This window comes from Acanthaster planci, linkage group LG13, assembly GCF_054643075.1.
Source record: "Acanthaster planci isolate LZ-2023a linkage group LG13, COTS_SCS, whole genome shotgun sequence".
NCBI lineage: Eukaryota > Metazoa > Echinodermata > Asteroidea > Valvatida > Acanthasteridae > Acanthaster > Acanthaster planci.
In genome coordinates, this window is record NC_141789.1 from 3,157,198 (window position 1) to 3,182,145 (window position 24,948).

A 24,948-nucleotide genomic window follows, 5' to 3' on the forward strand; every position below is an offset into this window, starting at 1 on the left:
CGGATTACTATTGGCATATATGCTTCCCGAGTTGGAAATTTAGTCAAATACCCAGCTTAAAACCTCATGCTGAACGTAAAATACTCAGTGATTTAACTATAGAGAAAGTACCATAAGTTTCTGTATTTTTCATGTTTCGTCAATTACGCCTTGCCCAGTAGAGTAACATTCGTTGTGGACGCTACTGAAACTGATTTGCTCATGTTTGTCTGCGTACAGCTTTTCTGCTGCTCTGTGCATAACCATGATAAATTATTTAGAAAATCCCGAATCGACAGGAAAGACTTGAAGTGAAACGTGTTGTAGACCGAAATGTGCTACTGCCCAAGCACTGTACAAATGGATCGTTTTTGTGTGCAAAAACTTGGTCACCAGACTCCCTGAAGACAAGATGCAGTAAAATTGATTTTTAGCCTGCAAGGACCACGCTATTTTCATCGATTTTTGCAAGAATGGATAGAGCCCGAACTCCTCATCGAAAGTTCTGCCATATAAATGTGAAGTTTTCAGCAAGTTTTGATCAGCCAAACATGAGCATTTTTTCACGTAGCATTTTAGAGGCTTTCTGGTACATCTGCAAGAAAACTAGGTATCAGTTTTGGAAAAATTGAGTCTGAAACACCTCAGAAAGATTAAAGTTCAGATTGTGAGTGTGAACGCATTTGACCACCAAGCAATGACGTGCACCGTGATTTTTCGAATGGCCACCACCAGGTGTGTGCGCACGGCAGCCGGTCAACATGGCATCTGCAAGTGGTAGCCTCACATGTGCAGTACACGGGTAAATGCAGACTAATGTAATGATATGGTCTCACGAGTTCATGGTTATCACTAAGTGCTGTTTTTTACTGTGTTTTTCAAGAAAAAAAAACAAGTATTATTATAATTACTAACGCGAAAGGACTAATTTGCTTAATATTGGTACTCGGTTCCTCCTAGGGAGAACAGTACTCTCCCTCTCTTGAAGAAGAGTACAATAGGAAACATTACTGAGGGCAAAAGAGTACTGTACTCTACTGTAAGCAAGGAAGTGGGTATTTTACTCATGGCCTGAAGAAAATTATCTAAACCCCTGAACCACTCAGCATAAATTTGCCTGGACTAATTTCACGTCTTGTTTCATCCACTGTCTCAGAAGGGTTTGTGTCTAATTTCATCCTAGCTGAAAACATATATATTTTTTTAAATTTCACAATAGGCCTATTCATCGACAGTTCTCATAATGGTACATGTAAGCCTACAGGCTAGACAATTCCACAAATACTGCTGCGAGTACTTAAAGAACATCGCTACAAACAAATTTGAATACAGGAACAGACAGGCAAAACTGTACTTATACCATAAATTTCAACATACAGTACATTGCAAACACACCCTTGTTTGCATGTCCCAAGCAGCTAGCACAGTCCAGAATCATAATCCCAAACACAAAGTGTGCTAGTTGAAATACTGGGACCCAGTTGACTTAGTCGGGACAATAAATCAATAATGCCTGGCCTCCCCTGGCCTCATATAATACTCTGGCATACATGTATTTCAAGGTTAGTATAACACTGAACACTGCAGCTCCACCACAAAGAAGTACATAAAGCTGGGCGTGACTCACCAATCTTCTTCACAGGGCAGGCAGTGTGTCCATAATATTGAAAGACTGAGGCATTATGAATGCATTCTACATGTACATCGTGAATATGACCTCACATGTATTACAAACACATCTCATGTTCATGTGTGTAACACGTACGGTACATGCAGCCCCGTTATGAATCCTTACATGTCTACATTTGTAAATTATAATGTACACTGTATTTGTACATGCACCGGTGCGTCCAATTAAAGAGTTGGCTTTGTACCAGATGCTAAAATAACTCAATGTACCAAAAATAAACATCAAATTTTACTGTTAACTAAATCTGTACATTACTTGATTAGTCCCAGAAACTGGGTTTCAGTGAAATCTCTAGACTTAAGGTATCTAGTGTTACAACCCCAACTCCAGTCTATAAAAAAAAAAAAATCCAATGGCTCACTGAGGATTTCTTTCCATCAGGACACAGTGGTAGTCCTTTCAAGATGTGATTCACCTGCTGCAGCTGAATCAAGCTTCGGGTACTACCGTAATTCAGTTACCCAACAATACAAAAAACCCCCAAAATGAGGTCATGGTCTAGCAAACGATTCAAAGAAATCAGGGTACAAAGACCAAATTGTAACACTAAATCAAACAAAAAGCCTGCCAAAAATAAATAACAATCCAGACAATTAAAGATGCAACACTACTGGCACCAGTTGCAGTCAAAAGACCACCCAGAACCGTACATGCACATGTACATGTAAAGTTAGATACATGTACATGCACTTCAAAAATTATCTTAAAGGCTTCAGGACATGTATGTACTGAGTAGTTTGTCCATACATGTAAATTCAAAACAAGGCCGAACCCTACAGTGCCAATCCACCAATGCGAAACCGGGAGTGGTACTGGTACATCCACATAACAAGGTGCCAGTCCAAGGTCGGGGCTTCAACAGAATGTCTGCCATCTGATTACAAGCATCACCAGAACCCCACAGGAGCCCACAGTAACCAATACTGAGGCAACAAGGGGCTTCCCAGTGGTAAATCTAAATCTCTACAATGTACAGGAGATCCCTGTGGCGCGGGCAGATCTTGTCCCAGGCTCACATTTCCCACAGTTACTGGCACTGGCATGCCTGGCCATTTCATAAACAGGTCATGTCATCAGGATGGTGAATGAAGCCCTGGACTTGTCTGTGTTGGAAAGAGTGATTCGCATGGGCTCATATCACGTACTACCAGTAGAACATGTATATTGGTAATGTACATATCCCAGTTAGTACTATGCACTGTTTTGCACAGGAAGAGAGTCAAATACATCATCAAAATAACTGATTTTTCACCTTCTGTTACATACCACACATGTATCAACGTCACCAAATTATTCCATTATGCTTAACAGTAAACTCCGACTAAGTCGGCATTGTGTAACCTGTCATATCGTCCAAGTTGGCGGTGTCACAAAAGTCCTGATCGTCTGTAATGCATTTCCAGGCCTCGAATTCCATTTTTTTTTTAGGGCACAGCCATTTGGCATTGGTGGACTGGGTGAAATCAAGAGCAGTAATGCCAAATGTGAGGGCATTAATCATGCCACCAGCGTACCAAAGTTAGGGGCATTAATCATGCCACCAGCGTACCAAAGTTATGGGCATTAATCATGCCACCAGCGTACCAAAGTTAGGGGCATTAATGCCATCCTGATTTTTTTTATATCGCAAGAAAATCGATATTCATTCAGGTCGAAGAAAAAGTAGGATACGCATTATACCTGAACATGTCAGTGATAAGTGCCGAACCAGCAACTGATTGTTGAACGGCTTGGGCCTCAGGGTTCTCCCCAGGATTTTTCAAAACTGTGGGGGATTTCCATCGTGGTTTACCAACATTTTGCAAAGCCATGGCAAGAAAGAATACCCGCTGCAGGTGGTTGCTTCGTTTGGGTTTCCCTCAGCGCGGACTGCTGAAGTTATTGGCTCAAAAAAGAGCCTATCTTTGATTGTCTGCCATTGTGCGCCAGACATTTATAACCAAATCAAACGCAGATGGGGGGGAGGGGGTCGTTTGATACATGTAGTCGTTTGTATTACATTTTTTTCTTTTTTAAAAATTTTTGTTTCATTTTTCTTTTTAAATGCCACCAGATTTTCCCTGCACGTTTCAGCCTTCCATTTACCACCTTGCATAATGGAGCCCTGTGATTTAATCAACTGTAATGGCTTGGAATAATTTTAACTACATGTACATGCACTTTAAGGCATTCTGTCCAAACGACTGGAATATTGTTGGATATTTCAAAAGTCACATTAGGGTAATTAAACAAATTAAAAATAATGAAATGGTACACATATCACTGAACAACAGCTTTTTAACCCCCCCCCAAAAGTATCGTTTTTTGACAAATTAACCATTTTTGGCCCGTCTGCATAACCTGATTCAAAATAAAGTTCCACCTGTTATTTAGCCAACAAACCAACGTTGACAAGAAGCCTGAACTGAACCCTACACTGACTGCATTTGCAATTTACAAGTCATTCATTTAGGACTGAATGCTGAGAACACACAAGATTAGATTTTGAACAATCTAATTTGCATCTGGCTAATTCAATCTTGTACATGTACGTCGCTGTACAAAATGTACTCAGCACCACAAGAATCTGTGGTCTCAATAAAATATTAAAAACAAAATGCAAAGCACACAAATGCACCGACAAATTTCAACAAAACTTTTGAGTCTTTGATCAATGATTTTTTTTTTAAATTTTACAAATTCTTAACAGGGCAGCAACACAGTTCCACATATTATGAAACTCACACACAGGCTACCTGACAAGGCTCCAAACACTTGAACAGTACCAGTACGTTGCAGTCATGTCGAGAACTACCTGACTTTTTAATCTATTAAACACATTAGCTGACCGATGCAACATATGTTACTCTAACATGCCAGCGCGCAAACATCCCTGGAATTTGTGATAACTTTCAACAGGACCAGGCAATCACTTCCTGAATTGTAATCATAGGATATGCCAATTTCCTTAACACACCACTTCCTTGTAAACCATAACCATTTTCACACAAAAAACACGTGCACATCAAGAAATGGCAAAGATAATGTACATCACGCAAATATTCATTACAAGATGGCTGAGATAAAGTCTTCAGTATGTTTCCTCACATGGTCACCTTTTCCCAGACCTCTTTTCTTTGAAAGAAGTCTTATGACACAGATGTGTACATGAATACTGTGCTGGGTGAAACTGACACCGAGACAGGTGCTGGCAATTTTACAGTTAAGAATCTGCTCTTTGACATGGCACTGCCCTCGGGGAACCATACAAACATGGTTATTGTGTACTTCAGAGGAACAGTGTTCAAATAAGGTCAACAATAATGTGCCGGAAATATACTAGTAGCAAGCCCAAACAGAGAGCTGTGCCCCTGGAGACCGAACTTGAGACTTTACGACAGAAACCGAAAGCAAAAAAGGCATGCAGAGTCTTTTCGCACCAGGTTATTGCCAAAATACATGTACACGCACCTGCAATTTCAGTCATCTGTCACTCTCTTTAACCCTAACAGTCCTCAATCCTTCACCTGTTGGAGGACTGAGGGCTGTTAGGGCGCAATCTTTACTGCAAGGAATGATCCTAGGGTGTGACTGTGAAGCCTCAAGGAAGGTGCTCTATGAGGACCTAACCCTGACAGCCCCCATCCTCTCATTCACACTTGCACAAATGCATAGTCTCCTTTTTTATCTGTATTTTCTCACTTTCCAGCTTGATTTGTCCAAACCATGACCTGACCCAGCTGCAGAACACAACTGAATGATAGCCCAAGGTGTGACCTGAACAGATGCCGTAGGGACCATAACCTACAGAGTCATTCTGACACAAAGCAACCACAACACCCCAGGAAAGCCCTTCAATCAATTCAGCTTTTCATAATTTCTTTTATTTTGAACAACAAAATAAATAAAACAAAATTTCAGTAACTGCTGGTATTCCATCAATCACCCCAACTGTGGGGAAAAAAGTTTGTTTGGAAAGGACTGTTTAAAATGTACACACGTAAAACAGATACATGTACTGGCTGCAATAAAACTCTTTTGATCTGTTGACTCCCCAGAAGCTGTTGAGGTCAGTGGGCATGACTCATATTTATTGTGATCAGAGAAAATATACATCAAGCCAATGAAGATTGATGCTCAAGAAAACTGAGAGCCAACTGGAAAGAGCATTAACCACACATAAGTTGTTTGAAAAACAGAAGTGAACTCGGTGAAGGGGAGGAGGGTCTGGTTGCCATGGTGGTGCTTGCCTCAACACCCATCTCCTAGACCACGGTTTGACACTGATCAAATTCTCAACTGCCTAGGTTTAGGTGTCTTTAAGGCTACCAAGTTTGAATGCCTCAAGTTTGAAACCTCTCATTTTACTCACAAAGAATTTAACATGTAAATAATTGACTAAGGAGGTTTGCCTGCAGCTAGTAAATGTAATAGACGTTATTCACGTGGAAGCCATTTTTGAGGTCATTCTTTGAATCCCTTTCACAAATTGCAAATTGTCAATTACAATGGTACCAGACTGTTTTATAACTGCCATGCATACCAAGCCTCCCTTTAGAACTTTAGAAATGAAGAGGTAACTTTGCTTTCAATTCCAATATGGCCAACCAATGAACAAAGTCTATTCTTTCAGGTAAGGTCACAATTTGCAAAATTAGAGAGCATGAATACCTATTCCTATTAAACTTCTAAGCCAATAAAAATCACTCAAGAATTTTAAAATGCAGCTGCACATTTTAACAACTCAAAATCGGATTCACTGTCAGCCTTTAACAGAGAACTGAGCATCAATCGGAGCAAATGGGCTCAGACGCATATACATGTAGCTCCACTTCTATTTCACATAAGCATGCGCCACGTGTACGCAGGGGCCCGCAAAAAAAATCAAGATTAATCTGATTCTGAATAACTAACTTAAGAGGAAAGTAATCCACTTTACAGGCATGTAGCCAATTTTTCAAACAAAATGTGTTCTGGGGCCGTGATTAGATTATGTACATGAGCCCCGTACCACTCTGCACTTACTCTTCACGACTTGAAAAATGTGCACTCGTGTTCATGGTAGACCTGACCACGCTCTATCCGATGCCAAAATGGCACGTTCCTGTTTCTTCTGCATTCAGTGACCTGGACCAGGCTGAATTATAATTTCTAAAAAGGGTCCTTGGAGCTTGGGATGGAGCCAGAGGCACTGGGTGCAGTTGTCATGTCTGGTGGCAGTTAGACATGAATCACGCACAATGAGTCATTTGACGGTGTGCATATGCAGCATCTACTAAAGGCTACTGCCATGAGCAAGTGCGTGAGGCAGCAGCGAACACATGTACTCTATACATACGGGTACATACAGTACATGAATGCAGCCTGATTATGCCTACATGTAGATTTGCCGTTTTAATCCTTTTTTTATCCTTTTTATCATTGGAAGAGCCATTCTGATGATTTTTTTTTTAATTGTGAATACCTGACATACAGAGGAATAAAATGGTTAACACAAGCAATATGCTAAATACAATATAGTGCTGCCAAATCTGAAAGTAATATTTAAACAGGTTACATTTAACTTGTAAATTGAGGTACAAGTATTAATAACTGTCTACTGACATGTAAAACTGAAGGTAAAAATTTTCAGAAGTTGGCTGTGGAAGGAGAGATGGGGGAAATAATGCACACCATGTCAAGTACTAGACTCACAAATTTCCGAGGGGAGATGAATTAAAAGTTTTATAATCAGCCCAATTACTAGTGCCATTTTGCTGTACAATCAGTATAAAAATCATTGATGTCAATTAATGGCTCAGTTTGCGCACAGTCTAGAATGTATTGGCAACTCCAAGAATGAGGACACCTAACATGTACATTATGCAATTGTACATGAACAGCAGTGTCCACAGCATTTGTAGGATATTTTTATGCACTAACTTAAGTACAGGTACTTTGTACAGTACGGGTATTTCAACCACAAACTATTACTAACATAAATGTCAAAGACGGACGCCTGGTCTTTTAGAGGCACTTAAAACAAAAAAGGAGAAAATATTTGTGCATATATGCATGAGGTACTTCTTCCCATTGGTTTTTCTGTCAACATACATTTGGCATTCTTGTTATAGCACTGCTACCATTTTGTGGTGACCCTGCATATTGTAAGGGTTGAGCTAATCCTCACCAATGAGTCGGTGAAGTGAGTCTTTTTTCCAATTCAGTTAGTGCTCAAGGCACTAATCCGAATGCATAACTGTACATTACATGTACACGTACCTCTACATGTGTACGCACACAAAGCGCAAATGAGATTATGCCCAGGGAGCTGAACAATGTCACTGTGAATCACTGGCAAAGAGGGTTTGGAACTTCTAACCCGATCAAGGGCTGCATTTGTCATCCAGAACAGTACTTGGTGTTACCAACTGCTTGCATTCAAAAAGACAAATTAACTGCTGTGATAAATGTTTGAGCATGACATGTTGTCACAATTTTGATGTCTGTTACTACACAACAGACTCCTGCAGTGTCTTGGATGGCTACTTTTGCCTAAATGCAAGTTACATACATATACATGTACAGTACATTCGAAAGTGCCAGACCCAAAGCACATCAGTTGACCATTAAGAAATGTGATCATTTGACCTTATGTACAGTACCCGTAGTCAACTCTTGCCTCCCGAAGGTGGTGGTACTACATGTACATGTATGTATATTTTGACCTTAGTTTAACACATTTTCCAATCTATGTATACTTCGACCTTAATTTAAAAGACATTTTCCAATCTATGCTTTTGCCATTTAACTCTAAATACCTCAACCTGATCCTCAGAATGCCAAATTAGCAGCAAGCAGGCAATCTCTCTCACACGTCCATGTATGCCATGCAACGATGCATTTAGCACAAAGTTGTTTCGTGTGATTTTTAGATGCCCCGACTGCCTACTGACTGCAGCTCATAGAATGAGTCTGCAGGGAATCGAACTACTGCACATACTGGTAGGACCAAACTTCAAACGTAATCCAACTACTATTTTACATGTGCTGAGGCTTACTTACATGTAGTTTTTAATCTTAGCAATATCCCCAGAATGTTACAACTGAAATTTTTACATTCTTCACAAAAGCTGCTAAAGGAAAAAAATCAGTGCGCAAATATTGAAAACTCAACCAAAGACGCTGAAAAAGACATGCTCCTTAATTTTTACGCAGACATAAACTCACTTGGCAGTCATAAGTAGCACATGTGCATCACTGTACAAACACTAAACAGGCCCATCTTCAGTTTTCTAGATTTCTGTTCACAAATGGGTCAGTAATATTAGCCAACATGTTGGCTTACAAGTATGATTAAGCAGAACATTACTACAAGTCCATTTATAATATGTGCTTTTCTCACTATCCACTCCAATTTTTAGTAATCTCCAGCATTAAGCATGCCTACATGTACTAACCTATAAATCCAAGGCAATACATTCAACATGCAGCAAATTCAAACCAATGCAGCCCAGGTCATTTCCACCTCCTCTCGCGACCCATAATTTGTCACATTTTATGATTATGCTTCACTTGCAGGTATGAAATTACACCATCCGCGCAAAACATGATCACGAAGATGTCAGATAAGGTGGGTATTTTGTCTCGCCTGTCACCTAAAGCTTGCCAGGCGCGATCAGGTGGAAAGGCGCTGGATTATACAAAATTCAAACCAGAGGCACGCCTGCACATCTGTCTGCCTTCGAATGGATGATGCAGATTGAACGCAGAAAACACACTCAACATTAGCAGCTGAAAAAAATTACCAAGTAAACTTTATAAAAGTTTGAAATTTTACACACCAATTCAGAAGGTTATTGACTCACCACAGATTGTAATATATCCACTTTTGCGTTAGAAATCCTCACAGAAAAGGCAATTAAAAATCACAATTTCGCCGCGATCTGTGTCTCCGGCATTGGCACAAAACAGCAGCGGTACGCGGTATCCTGCATGTACGCTCATACAAGCCCAATCGCGCGCTCTCTTGAACCAGACTAATTCGTGCCGTTGGTCTTTCGATAAGCCGTAGGTATCGCGCTCAATCGGGCTATAAAAATCATTTGTCTGCAAGTGCATGCAGACGGTTTGTCTCAACGGCGTTTGCCCTCCCTCACCGGCAAGCCGCTCCCACCACTGAAATAATCACTTACTCGCTCCAAATCGACATGCTAACTTAAAAATTTCTACATTAAAAAGGATTCATGACTATTTTCTGTCGCTGTGTTCCTAGTTCAGGGTAAAATTCAGTCCGTCGTGACGTCCAAGAGGGAACAATTCACTCTCCATGGGCAACAGGAGTGCTTTTCCAAAGGGAGGAAGATCAATTAAAATAGCCTCCGTGATTTGAACCAAGTAGCTTTCCCCGATGCTGGCAATAGATGGCGCTGTTAGAAGCGCCAGCAGCTATAAATATAGGGCGCGGCGCTGTTCTCCCTGCGTTCCCATCGTATCAACCGTAATCGGTGTGGAGGGCCGCTGGGTCCATGTTGTTGTAGATGGGCTACATGTACGCAGATGTGTAGTGACGTTGTAATTGTTGAGAGCCCCAGCTGTAGAATTTCGCATTGTGACGGGGGGGGGGGAGATAAAATCCCTCAGAAAGATTTGAACTTGATCAAACAACCTCAGCCACCCTCCAAAAACGTTGTTACAAATTTTATCACACACTGCACTTTTCCTCTTCTGTCAAGAATTACTAGTTCCTTTTGACAAAGCCCCCAAACACAATTTCTTTGGATAAATTTTATCTAAACGCCAGTAGCTTTAGCAGTTTACTTGGTTGAGTTTCAGAACTTTGCTTGAATATTTCAGTGTTTGGCAGGCCTCTTGCATACACAACCTGTTGTGGAAAGTGACTTAGTAACTCCGAATTCACAAAGAACGGTCACCAATAACTACCAGGAGTGCTCCAGTGACTAGATGGTCACCTATAACTACCAGTTGTGCTCCAGTGACTAGATGAAGTGCCAGTTGGAGACTGGGGGCAAACTTAGGCGGTGTATCTGGCACCTTTTAAAGTCGAAAAGAATGACTTGCACTAGAAATATTTAATTTCAGCACAACTTAAGATGGCTTAAATGCTCGATGGCAGAGAACTGAATTTCAGAGGGGAGGTTTGGTGTCAGGAGAAGCAAAATGTTTGGAGGTCTGTGTAATATTCTAAAAACATGGCTCTTGTGAGGGTTGAGGCCACATGTTGGGGGCTTTTTACACACTTTTGGAAGGAGTGGAAATAACTGTTTTGTCCAAGCTGGGGGAGGGGAGGAAAGGGGATTCCTGTATCCCCTCCCTATCTGCCAGTGAACGTGTTTCAGTCATGGTCACCTGTCATGCTGGTGCGACAGCTAGCATGATAATTTTCGGAACACGAGGGACACCAGCACAAATTACAACTAGCTTTTTACGAATTTTATTTCCACCCAATCACATCTATTGCACAAAATTACAGCACAAAAAAGAGCCCATCGTACGTACAGCAACTGTTTGGCACGCAATCAGTGAGCTTGGACTAAAATGTAGGGGGAAAAACAGAAAATACAAACAATTATACAATGTATACGAATATCTATCATTATCACAAGTCAGAATTGGAGTTTAAGTTTTGAAAAACTTTACAGGGTCATCTATGAGGAAGTTGCTGTGTCATACACTGTTAAGGATTAAAACGGGGGAAAACAATTAACTGAGATGAACCTGCCAGGCACTCCCCAAAACCCTTTTAGGAAATAATGATTCAAAATTGAATGTGTCAAAATTATCAGAGGGTGAAACCCCAAGAAAATAGCCAAACTAAAATCGGATTAATTAAATTTATTAAAACTGTGAACTTAACAGCTAGATAATGTTCTTGACAAAGAATGGTAGATCAAAGACTCTAAAAAAAGTTGGATTATTTATTGTCCATTGAAAGAACTTTGTTGGCCTGATCCACTTTTTTATTTTCAATACACTTCATTTAGCCTCGTAACATCCTCAGTATTTCTCCAGAAGTGTATTAGCATGTATGGAGGGGGAGTGGCGATTGGAATGGGTGGGCAAATGCCGCACTATAACAATGAAAAACAAACAATCCAAAAGTAGTTTTATTTCACAAACAAAAACAAAAGCCCTAACTGCTGTTATCATTTAAGCATCTTCACTTTTCTACTCACAATGTGACTCTAAGCCTTCTGTTTACTATCAAAAGCATGTTTCCCTTCATTTGGTTGTACAAAAAATGTTTTCGAGAGCTTGGCCACTATTTCTGCATTAGCTATTATTTTCCATCCATGCTTTTATTATCTTTTAAAATGACTATGTACATAATGACTAACAGAGTGGAATATAGCGTACTGCAAGGAAAAAACAGAAAGAGGTTTTCCCAAATAAGTCCAAAAGTGATGCAGTGAAAGGCAATGATTGAAGGTTTCGCTTCTTATTGGAGTTGAAAAATATGGAGCAGAAACTTCTTTTCCTGTCTACTCTGATCTCCGGCCCTGCCCAATTTTTACACTACCCATCAATGGGCAATATCTGATGATGGGTTTGTTTGATGTGAGGTGTGTACAGTGGAAGATCTGTTGAAGCCCCTATAACTTTGTGGACTGTAACGATGGCTCCATACTTAATTTGTGACAATTCGGGGAGGGAATCAGCAGGGGATTAGGGCTCTTGAATAAGACACTTGCGAGTTAAATTTGAATAAAATCTGGTACACTGTGTTATCTGATTGCACAGAAACGAAACAATTTGAATTCCCCAGACTGAAGACACTGTTGCTGTACCTCGTGATTCGGGGGAAGCTATTGCATAACGATCACCATCTCTGGAATGGACTGGTTCCTTTGTACCGTTCTTATCCATAGAGAACAGTGCATTGTTGCAAGGCGTCTCTTTATGTAACTAAGCAAAAGCTTGCCCCGAATCACGAGGTATAGCAACAGTGGTTTTAGTATGGAGAATTCAAGTTGTTATGTTCACATGAATTTAAAGAACTCAGTGTACCAGATTTTATTCAAATTTAACTCGCAAATGGCTTATTTGTGTTGAGGTTCATTTTTCATGAGAGAAAAAAAAATTGAGCACTTCTTCACGCTGTCAACAGTGTGTACTCATATTTTGGTAAATATTTGGTAAATACACGCTTGTTGCTGGATTATGGAGACCACACACGTTAAAATGTAGACTTCATGGGGACTTAAACATTACGGGGACAGTTTTGTCCTCATAACTCGGTCCCTGCTTTTGTGACAATACAAATACAGGTTATGCATTTTGCTGGCATCTCTATTGTGTCTCAGGGGCTGTTTCTGTAATTCAGTTGCAACAATGCACAAAAGCATTACTCAAGCCTATCCCAGTGAAACCCTCTGTGGACACATTAACACATAACCTCTACTGTCAACTTAATGTGAAGAAGGCCCGCTCACAAGTACAAGCACCATATAGCTCAGGGGACTAACATTAGGAGTATAACTATTTGTTTATTAAATCTAAAGAGTGAAATTTAATGTGTTAATATATTTCTTTTTAGCTTCTGATTTTGACTAATTTAATAAATGATATTTTCTCTAGGCATTTCAAAGTCTTATTCAACTTGTTCAAAGATTAAAATAAATCTTCAATGGAAGCAACATTACTTTAGCAACACCTGATTCGAAAAAGTGAGGTGACCGTTGTAAAGGATAGCAGAGAGGAGAAACGTTTCAAACTGATTTGAAAACTAATTAACACAGAAATAAAATGCTCCATTTTAGTTCCAATGGAAAGGAAGGGGTGTATGCTACATCTGGGGCCAATTTGCTATGCACAGAAAAACCAACTTACAATGAGCAAGCTAACTTTTGTGCTCAGGAGGGGGTCTGTAGAAGCTTGGAACAGCTCTTTGTTAAAACGACTCGGACTTTGCCTCTTATGGATGAAAATCCTTACAGGGCTCTGCCACTGGGGCCAATTTGTGAAAAAAAAATTCAGTTTGGGGTAGCGATGAACCATGGCTTCTTCTGTTAGCAGCATTCAACTTTCACAGCATTATCTGCAAGACATACTCACTGCACTTCAATACTTAACTCTGACATATTTGTTCTGTGATTTATCAAAAAGTAATTCCTCCACCTGGTACATGCTGGAAATGATCCAACACAGATATCTTAATAGTTTTATTTACTTGTTACATCTTGTAACAAAAATATGCCCTTGTTTTGTTTTTAATCATAGAGGATCATGTACAATTGGTGGGCAAGACAAATTTAATAAAACTGATCTTTCCGAAGTGCCGATTGTCCAACTGTGGCCAAGAATTCATACTTACTGGACAGTTGATCGTGTTCACTTTGACACAATTCAATTGGCCAGTGTAGTTTAGAACAGACAAAGAGCTTGTCTGATTGGCCAGTTTTTCATGAATTTCATCCAATCAGGCACACTGCAGATTTTCTTCCGTAAAGAAAGAAGACCTGTCAAAGAAAGTTCTTTCAATTCTGTATTGCAAAAATGATCATTCGTCTCTGTTTATTATTTTTTTATTTACACATGCAATGTAACAAATACAAATAAACAAAATACATAAACAAAAAAGAAGCTCACAATTTCTGCTTCTGACAGTTTTACAAAGCCAGGCCAATCATCTCACAGAGACAGTTTACCGCGTACAGCCTGGGTAAGTCATCGATATATTATTTTAATATTGTCTGAACATTAAACATGAGTTCACCATTACAAACTTGGACCTTTTAAAGGCAAATAGCACACTCAAGATTTGGTAATCCAAAAATCAACCAGGCAAGAAGAAATACCACAGTTTATTTACATGTTCCTACAACCCTACGCTAGGCTCATTATTTTTTGTGTGTGGAGTCAGGATGTGGATAATCTGAGTGGGAAAACGACAATTCCCTGTAACAGAAATACACACCCGAGTCGATATTGTTGTAAAATTTAATATTCCAGAAACATGAATTCTCTGTGACCGCCAGTTCATAATGTCATGCAAAAGTGACACAAATTTAACGCCGAGAAGTGTTTATCACAGTGACCTCCCCTGAAGTTAGCATATGGTCAGCTTTTGCAAAATTCACTTTGCACAAAGCTGGCGTAATGTCATGTTTGCGACAATGGAGACACACACCGGTATCATATGTTTGTGACATTTTGGTGTGGAGGTTTCACTGTGCACTTGCTAATCAGGCATATCTGAGTGAGAACTACGGCTCAGCAAAGTGACTTAATTTCTGAACAAGCATTATAATAACCAGTTGCTGAGAGATTGTCACTCGCATCTGGTCATCGTTTCAACCCAAACATTCCCAGAGCCTTCCCCAAAGACATGGCAAAGGCATGTGACCTCGTCTCAGATCAGCCGATTCATTTTTCAACCTCTCACATGCAGCATTCCAAAGTGGAAAAAAACCTAGTGAATGAGTCTTGTGCAAATCAGACTTTCCTTCATATTTGAATTCCCAGCCTAACGAGAAGGATTCCCAAGGACCGAAGGGAGGTAGGGCTCAGCCACTGTTATGTTCCAGGAACGACATGGCATGACTGCAAAAATGGTCTCCTGCAAAGTGACAGATTTTGGAGGAATTCAAGGTGGGTCCTGGGCACATAAGCCCTAGAAAATACAGGTTAGATAATGGAATTTGTTGGAAAAGTGGCAATCAGGTTACTGGCCACTGTACATTGAATCAAAGTGACTCTGCATCTCATCCTGAGCATCATTTCAAAAGCCTCAAGGCTTATGCTGAACATTCACAACACTTCTTACTTTAAAGCAAATATCCATGCTCAGTCAAAATTTTGTTTTGGAACCATAAAAGATATTGTTTCAGACCAAACTGAATCCCAGTCATCTGAATGAAAAGCATTCAACCGTGATTGCGTAGATGTGAAATTCCCCTCTTATTTTCTAGCAGACGTACAATACTATGTCAACAAAATCAAGAGCTGTGAGCTGCCATTCAGAAAAACGAGATCAGTAACAATTTTAGTTTTTCATTTTTAACACTGTGGCCCCCTTTTCAGACCATGGCCTGTATTAAATCGTACATTCTAACCTCTGCAGAAATAAATTAACAAGCAAATGTTTATTCACAAGTTCATTTACATAAACATAAAGGAGCCAAATTCAATGTACCCTCCAGTTTGGCCATTTTTCTTCTGTAGATACAAAGAGGCCTGAACGAGATCCGATCGTTCAATGTGGCTGCCATCTAACCTGGCATAAATATCAATTTCTCTGGACAGCTTTTATGTCATACATGTTCTTTCGAAGAAAGAGCGTTAATATGACTTTCTGCATGGCTGGGTTGTTTAAAACTCGGCTGTGAAAGAACACAACATTAGCAAAGTGTCTCTCATGAAGGGTAACAGCACAATATAAATATCGTCACTAACGTTTCCATGAGTCCATGCACGGAAATGTTACTTTTTTGGCAAAGCATATTCACCACCAATGAGATATGAATAACACCTAAGTACAATGCATTGCAACGGTTTTAACGCAAGAATCTATTCGTTTATCTTTTAAAGCTGTTCCAGATCTGGAAAGATATATGGAATGAAATTTGGCAGCAAAGTAAAAGATAAACTGTAAGTCCGATTTGAAATCAGCCAGTAATTCAAACAATGACGGGAATAGGCAAGGGTGGACATCCGGCAATTTCGCTTAACCACTTCGCGCCAGTGGCAGTTATCAATGTTCATGATACTGGGGCGTGATATTTATCATTTTTTTCTATTTTCAAAATTTTCAAAAATTCCATCTTCACTTACTGGACACTTACACCCACAAGAAGGACTGTCTGGTTTCCACTCTAACCTGACAGACAACATCTATTGATGCTGGAGTATTTCAGCCAGGCCTGCCGCCTTGTAAAAAAGAGCCCAGATTGAGCGGTGTTATGTAACTTTCTTTCGTTCACAAACCTGGCACAGTGTGCTGCTGACCTCTTTTCAATAGGGGCCAGATTAGCGTGCAGCAGTACTGTGTGGCTCATCGCTGCAGTGGTGAAGCGCTTTTATCCCCAGTGGTAATCCACTCGCACTAAATGCCCAAAACCGTGGTATACTGTTTCAAAACAAGGCTGGATTATCTCCACTATTGAGAGTGAAAAAATGTCGGTAATTCCCAGCAGCCTGGTCTTTTGTTCCGAGTACGGTCTTTTGTTACAAGGCCCAGTTCCCTTTGTCCGATTTGGAGACCAAGGCCATGCATACAAAGAATACGTTTCCAGTACCGGAATCCCTGACAGGAAGTGGTTAATGGTGGGTAGCAACCACACCATGCTGGTGAAAACAACAGCGACCATGGTGACACGCACTAACCAGCCAGTCAGAGGATCAAGCTACTCAATCTTTTCTTTGATCGGTACGTATGCGCGTGCTCATTGCAGTTGTTTCCATCGGTGCGGTGTGGTTGCTACCCATGATTTTGTGAATGTCCTGGATGTCCACCCTGGCCTATATAGTTTGTTAGACTTGATAAGGCCAATTTAGCATATTGGTGTTTATAAGTCAAAGAATTTTTTCTTTTATTTCAAGCTTTTACAAGACCAGATTGGCAGCCAAAATAAAATCTGATCTGCAGTTATCAATCTCATCTGCAGTGATCAATCTGATCTGTCTCTTCCCATAAGGCTATGGTAACCTCTGAGCAGGCAACATGTATTCTGAATCAATGAAGACGTGCATGGAAAGAGTTGCGACAGCTTTAGACTGGAAGCCATTTTGGTCATAAAGTCAGCCGTGCATCCACAGACAAGTGTGCATTCTGCATGCGTGTTGACATACGAAACAATCAATCCTTCAACATTTGTCTTTCATTTCACATTTTCCTGATTGATCAGTGCAATGCTACATACCACAAGCCACCACTATGGACACAAAATGGCATCATAAACTGACCTCAATCCGCGACCCTCTATAAGCACAGATCCTCAAACCACTCGCGACAAAGTGAGAAATCTAAGGCTGCGTTTATGTGGGCTACTCTTTATACTCACGGGTGAAGGAAAATATTTGCATGAGCTAATGCTCTCCAATCACATCAAGTGATCAACTGTGGTCCTGTACATTTCATGCGGATTCGGATCGTGATCAGTGATCTAATGTTGGTTCACTTACAACAGAACCTACCTAATGAATGGGATCACTGATCGTGATCCAAATCAGTGTGAAACAAACAGGCCCTAAGCATTTACTTTCTGCCATCCTGAAATAACTGCGCGATGTAAGAGGTGTGTTCCCAGACTGATCCAGACTACAGGTATGCTCTCGCTTACCCATGGGCCTGACTTTGCTGTTTGTAGGCTCAGGACCGTAATACACCAAAATGTAGCCAATGACTTTACAGACTTTAATACGGTGGAAACATTATCAGATGATGCCCGAGCGATGTGCAGAAAAAAAGACGTCCCGCAGGGGAGGGGGAGGGGATGCGCGTCATCCTCACTTGAGACACCATTTGTGTTTCTTGCTGCGGTCGGCCAGCCGCTTCTTCTCCCGCTGCTGCTGCTCGTACTCCTCGATCTCGTTCAGGTAGTAGAGCGGCGGCCACCGCTGGCAGTGGATCTCCTTGCACGCCTCCTGGCTGATGTCGCGAAGCAGGCGTGGGTGCTTCTTGCTGATGGCGTCGTAGTGGATGGCCATGTGGTGGATGCACCAGTGGTAGAGCTGGTTGGCGTTGTGTACCTGAAGGAGGAGGGAAGGGTGAAAGGAGCGTACTGTGAGCCTTTTTAAAACTTTGGATCGTACAGGTCTGGTACCGGGGCCGTTTTTCTAATAATTAACTTTGTCTCCATCTCGGGCTTTGACTCCAAAATCAATTCCCGTATGTAAGCCTGAAGCATTCAGATTAAATTGAAGTACTGTAATGTTTTGTTCTTTTGCATCTTCCTTGATGTTCCTGTGGCCCTGTCAGACTATTACGTTGACAACTTCAAAGTCAGGTGGTTAAAAAAAAAAGATAAAGCCTGAGACAGAGACGAAGTTGAAAATAGAAAAACGGTGCTGGTGACCTCTTGCTGAATACTGGATGCACTTTAAACCTTCCTAGGTACTGGGGTTCCTTTTCAAACCGAGTCTAAATGGTTGTGGTCCCATATTTTGGATCATGAAGTTCACCGGGGAAATAATTTGTCAACTTCCAGTACTACGGGAAGATACCATCAATAATCCATCCTAAAGGTGCTGTGCACTCATTAACCACAGGGGATACACTGCTACTGTGGTATGTCATACCTTGCACGTATCCAGCAGGTGGGAAACGTTCTCCCCGATGTCCCCGTCCTTTTCGGCCGCCTCCTCCCGGAAGCTGAGCACCAGGCACTGCTCGGCCAGCGCCACCAGGCGGGGCAGGCACAGGAAGTTGGCCAGCTCGATGACGGACAGCATCTCGCTGCGGGTCAGCTGCTCCGGGCACTGGTCCGTGTACAGGTAGACCAGCACCGCCTTGAAGGTACTCTTCCTGAATCCCTGCAGGATGACCTGTACGTGGAAAGGTCACATGTGAGGGGTTGAGGGGCTAGTAGACTGATGATCTGACCTGGCCCCACAAGTTCGGAAATGTCACTGGTTGTAGTAGACTAGTAACTAGACCTCACTAAATGAGGTTTGACCACATCCCTCATATGCTCTGCAATTTCACTGGTTGTGGTAGACGTGGTTATCTGACCTCACTGAGTTAAGGTGAGCAACGGCCTGATTACTTCTGTGATTTCACTGGCTGTTGTCCTGTCACAATTCTACCTTGTGCAGTGATTTGCCGTTACATTAAGAGAATGTCTCAAACGTTGGCATGACAAAGAACAAGCCAATGAGAACAGTGCTCGCTCTGATTGGGAGCACTTGTGTTCCTCTTTAGAAGAACACATACTCTTGATTATTCTAGAATCCTGGGAAAACAGGTCTACGTGCATCCAAGCTAACTTGTGAACAGTGCGTTCCTAATGGGAACACTGTGAATTCCTGTACTGAACACACTGCGTTCCACGAATTCCTTTCAGATCAGGAACATTCTGAAATGCTTCCTAAGAGGTACAGAAAAGGTTACTTACGGCACAGTGAAATTAAGCTGAGGACTTCAGGTCAGGGAACCACTTAGTTCAATTAAGTAACCGGACCAATCAAAGTGAGAGGCAAATAAAGAAAGATGAGAACCAGATGTCAGGGAACCACTCAGCACAGATGAAAAGTTACTTAGTAAAAGCCAATTCAGTGTGATATGCATATTCCTCATCACTGGCTCTCAACCAAATCTTTGTTCAGTACATCCATCATGCTGAGCAGGTCCGTATTGCTGAGCAAGTTTGGTGATGACACTGGCGCCCAGGACGGCTTGGGTCACTCACCTCTTGGCAGGGTCGCTCCTTGAAGTGCCTGCTTAACATGGCAAGCATAGGGTCGCAGCGCACCATCAGCAGGCTCCGATGGGTCACCACAGCACCGTCGTCCAACTTGATCACCATATCTGGGCAGACACACACAGCAGCTATCAATGTTAACCAGTACGTTATGTCTTGTCTAAGCCACCCCTGGCTCTGCTCAGCCTGTGATGTATGTACACAAGCATGCACATTTCGAGCGCACCTCTTGGCCAAGCTTGACACAATAAGAGAAATATGAAAGGGCTGCGTAGCACCATGATCGGAATTTCAGCAGACTGAATCTGCTTGCCCTGACAAAGGTACCCAGGTACCGAAAGCTTGGCAATTACATAATTCAAAGAACTGATTATATATTATAGTTTTGACACAATAAGACTGGCTCCAGTGCAATGGAAAACAATGCATCAGTTACTGATTTCAACCGCATTATGACTTCATGAGAAGCTCAATCTGTCTCAGGCTTCATCTCCGACACTGAAACCACTTGTAGGTATGTACTCAGGAACTTGAGGAAAATACGTGTATCTCGCTCGACGGCAATACAGCTCTATGTTCCCTGGGTAGCATATGACTTTTTGTTGAGCTAAGAAACTCCAAAGGTAGAAGCCAGAGATAGAGACAATGCTGAGAATGAAATTTGGAAAACCGTCATTTGAGAGATATTGCATCTGCACCCATGAAATTGATCATCACAGGGTTTGTTTACGACCTTTATCCATTCATCTCTGAAATGATAATGTAGGGAATACCTGAGAGGAATCCTTTGTCTGCAAACAGCTCCCTGAATCGGTCTCTCCTATTCTCCAAGAAGGCTTCAGCAATCTCCAGATTCATGTACTCTTCCTGATGCTTTATGTTTGCGATGGCTGACACCAAGTCGGATAGGTCCAGCAGTGAGGCCGCCGTGATCACGTCGCTCAGGTTGGTGTACTTCTCGGGGCTGAGGGAACCCAGGTACAGGAACCCCAGCACGGCACGGAAGGCCTCGGGCGTGATCTTGTAGTTCAGCACCACCACGCTGCGCAGCTTGGGCCGGCCCGTGATGGGGTCCTCGGCCTGTTGCAGGTGGATGGAGTGGAAGGCCGGGTGGCTCAGGACCTTGCTGGGGAGGTAGCGCAGGCTGGCAGGCACTACGGTCAGGCTGGTCAAGCCCTCGTCCCCCTCAATGGAGTCCTCGAAATCCGACGGGTCCGAGAGCTGGGGTGGGGATGGCGTCTCCCCGGTGGGTAGGGCCCTGGTCTTGGGGCGGACCGAGATCAGGCAGGTGTTGCCGTTAGGCGAAAAACTCAGGCAGCCATCCTCCAGCAAGGAGGTGTGGTCTCTGTCGCAGTTGCTTCGCTGGTGGTGCGGGTGGGCTTGAGGGAGGCGGTGATGCTCTGAGTTGTCGGGAGGGGTCTCGATGATGTCCGGCGAGGTGGACATGTGCTGCTGGGGCACGGGCACGGGGCTGGACCAGTGCTGCTGCTGGCCAGGGTCATAGGACGGCCCTTCTGGATCCTGGGAGGATGATGAACTGTCCAGCTGGTCCGAGAGGTCCAACATAAAGAGATCGTGGAAGACGGATGAGGCTGCTATGAGGCACACCTTGGAAGAAACAACAACTCAGTGGTAAATGGTGGGAGCAGATGGAACATTCAGTGAGCATTTCACATTTTAGGATGTTAGGACAAGCTGCTCCCATTGGCAATAGCCCCAAAAGCCAGCAATTCAAAAGTTTTAATATGCCATCTTAAAATCAACAAAGGCACTGATACATGACTGACTTTGCCATGGCACTACTTAAAACAGGCTCCCACAATATGAGTCTTCAAGCCCTTTGTTAATCATCTCTTGACTTGCAATTAAAAAGAGCAAACTGAGCTCCTTGTTTTGATGTATCACTCAGTTTAGCATCCTGATGGAAATGGATCTTATGAGGGTGAAAAATGCTGAGGGTTCGTCATTGATTTAAAGTGTGAAAGATCTATCTGAAGGCCTTAGTCAAGAGAAGAAGATACTGTACCATGCCACGATCAAGGAATTGAATGAGAACATGAATGAAACCTGATAAATCCAGTGAACATCGAACTGGTTACCTTATGAGCGTGAATGTATTCACCCTGAACCACGAAGGTCACGTCCGCGCACGTCAGGTCCTTCAACAGACTGGAGATGTCGTTATTGTAGGTGGACGGCGGCACCACGATACGTGGCTCGCTGGGGCAGGGGGGCAAGTAGGGGGCTTGAGGGAGGGGACTCTGAACCTGAGGAGGTGGAATAAAAGGCGATTAAAAATACACCATGCCACCGAGAGGTTGCCACAGAGAGGTCAGTTTTCAAGTTTACGGTCGACAAAAACATGGCTGACTTGCCAAAGTTTGCATTGGAGCAAACGTCAGTCAACAACTTGAAGAAATTTTTAAGTAATTGTGGCATTCTTTGCTTCCCAAAAAACAACCACCTTGATTAACTAACACCAACACTCAAACAATACTTTCGAATCTTCAACCCCGACACAAGGACATCGGCAACAACTTAAATTCCCCCCGCACAGCACAGCTGGTGAATAGAATTTTGTTAACCGTTTCCCCACAACGCACTGTGAAAAAGGCATCTCTGTGGCAACCTGTTGGTGGCGCCAACCTTTTTTCAGGCATCTGTACTGTAGCTCAAAGTGCATTTCATTTTTTGCACGTTTTACATTCAACAAGGTATTAACTTACAACATGAGCAGATTTCAAAGGGCAAATGCGAGAAATTTTGTGGGTTTGGACTGTGCAAATAAGGGACTGCAAAGTGCACAATGTCGTTTAGCATGGGAAATGCTCAGCATAGACAAGATAACAGCCAAAACAGCAAAGCAGCATATGTCTGATTAATGTTCATCCAGTTGATTTCCTTGCCAATATAAGGCTCTCTTGGCAAGCGAGGCTTTGGCCGTCTTCAGTGGCATGGCATGGCATTCCTCCACCACAGAAACGCAACATTGGTGAAATGGTGAATCAATGAATAGGCATGACAACTGCAATATAAGGTTACCCTTCAAGTAGGGTTAAAGGTAAAGGCTTGTCAGGCACCCTCCATTATGTCTGAAGTCCAGAACCAGGTCTGGGGCTTTACCAGTAGGAAATATGCGGGCATAATTTGACAGTAATTGTAACCTAAGCTTTGCCAATCCATTTCTCACACAGCCCATGGCACTATTTGTATATTATGACTGCTTTGCTTTATAGCGGGCCTTGCACGCGTTATGGAGACAATATCTGTTGTAGGCATAGTTGGAATTGTTTTGTGGGGACAAAAAAAAATTGTCCTGGTAAAATCTCTGGTCCTCATAACATCTACATTTAAACGCATTTGTAATCCCCATAATCTAGTGGCAAGCATGTGCAGAATGATTGCCTTGACAATTTACCTTCTTAAGGTTGGACTGCCAGAAGCGGTGATGTCGCCTGGCGATCAGGGCTGCCCGGACCACGTTGTCGAACACCTCATCCACGCCATACAGTGTGTAGGCACTGGACTCGTAATAGAAGGCGTTGATCTCCTTGGCAATGAGCCTGCCCTCCGAGGGGGAAACTATCCCTTTGGGGTCAAAAGGTCGGTGCCTGGTGCACTGGTGGCTGCAAGCAAGAAAAGGTCCAAGGAGAATTTTTATACATAACATTTGTGATCCTGGATACAAGTATGGCTTTATACATGTACATACATGTATATGATTTTCGACTTTTAATGACGCTTCTAGACATGAAGGCAAGACTGAATATAGAAATGACACTAATCTTATCGATGGTACACAACTCGTTACTATCTAGGAAGGCAAAAACATAACTTAAACTCTTTTCAGTTATGACTGTACTTCCAAAGAGGATTTCAAAAATGCATTTTGCAAATGTGTAAGAAGTTGGTGTGGTTGCTGTCAAGGAATCTGCAGTCCACTGTGTCCAAGCTCAACCATTTAAATGATATTAGATCCCCATGTCTCACTTTTGTTGTGACTGTCCTCCAAAGAAAGCCGGGCAAGGCAAAACAAGGTTCACGTTTTCCTTCCACTTGCCTGACCAACAAATTTTATCCTTCTATTACTTTGGTATTTTGCTCTCCTGACTTTTACTGGTGTACCATCTGCTCAAATGTTAGCAACGGCAAATTAAAAAGAAAGCTTAGATGAGCAACTGAATAACTACAAAGCCCTCTCTTAGCTAACATGGTTTGGGAGTTTCAGTAACTGTTTGAATGCAAGTGAAAGCACTTACATGTACACAAAAGAAACATCTGGTGGCTAGCTGGACATGTATTACGGGTGGAGGTACATTTTTATGAATGTTAAAGTGAAACGTTGAACTGTTTGTTTAATTTATTACACATACGTGTACAAACGGAGCTTAAAATTGTGGATTCCAAAACAAAGAATTTATCAGCAAAATTTTTCAATAAGTGACTTGTCAACCCACAAATATTGCGTGTTAAGCAAAGTTAGAGACCTAACAGCGGAAAGCCAAATATGAAATTTTGCAAGTGGCTGGTAAACTGTTTTTTTTTTCCTACTCATACTGTTTCTGTGCTCTGGAAGGGCTCTGAGATTAATGGCTCCACAAAATTGGCCTGTGACCTCAACTTCAGCGACTAGTGAAAGGCTGCAGTTGAATGTTATGGCTGTGGCTGGGAATAAGATGCGTGCCTTTGGGAAGCCATTGGCTAGCGACTACAGCCACTTCCCATAGACGTTGTGTTACTCTGAACCACAGGCAGTAAATTTGGACATGGCCTTAGCCACGAGCTACAATTTACTTTTTTCTGGACTTTACGTGGAATTTAGGCTAAAAACATCAAACTCCTAAAGCTTCTGAATCTCCCATTTCTGGCCCAAATTTTTCTGGAGTTCCTACGCAGATATTGCTTCTAAGCAGATTCACATGTATAAGCTAAGCATAAAAT

General features: G+C 42.1%; 2 protein-coding genes across 8 annotated transcripts in view; both read right to left on the minus strand.

The window, feature by feature from the left end:
- LOC110977143 (gamma-adducin-like) overlaps nt 1–9,658 on the minus strand; it is a 57,239-nt gene extending 47,581 nt beyond the window's left edge. For 2 of the 4 annotated variants that reach the window (XM_087145013.1, XM_022231002.2), the window contains exon 1: nt 9,496–9,656. The gene's annotated coding sequence lies outside the window, so the exon portion shown is untranslated. Of the gene's footprint in view, nt 1–9,471 lie in introns of all 4 variants that reach the window. The other 2 variants (XM_087145012.1, XM_087145011.1) reach the window with 2 other exon arrangements.
- A 1,407-nt stretch (nt 9,659–11,065) lies between these two features.
- Nucleotides 11,066–24,948, minus strand: part of LOC110977126 (rho-related BTB domain-containing protein 1-like) — a 48,270-nt gene continuing 34,387 nt past the window's right edge. For all 4 annotated transcript variants that reach the window (XM_022230971.2, XM_022230970.2, XM_022230972.2 and 1 more), the window contains 6 exons: nt 23,426–23,633; nt 22,107–22,274; nt 20,781–21,615; nt 19,996–20,114; nt 18,887–19,132; nt 11,066–18,337 (listed from right to left, as the gene is read on the minus strand). In XM_022230971.2, coding sequence (XP_022086663.2) covers nt 18,095–18,337; nt 18,887–19,132; nt 19,996–20,114; nt 20,781–21,615; nt 22,107–22,274; nt 23,426–23,633 — 1,819 coding nt within the window. In that variant the 3' untranslated portion in view covers nt 11,066–18,094. The remainder of the gene's footprint in view (nt 18,338–18,886; nt 19,133–19,995; nt 20,115–20,780; nt 21,616–22,106; nt 22,275–23,425; nt 23,634–24,948) is intronic.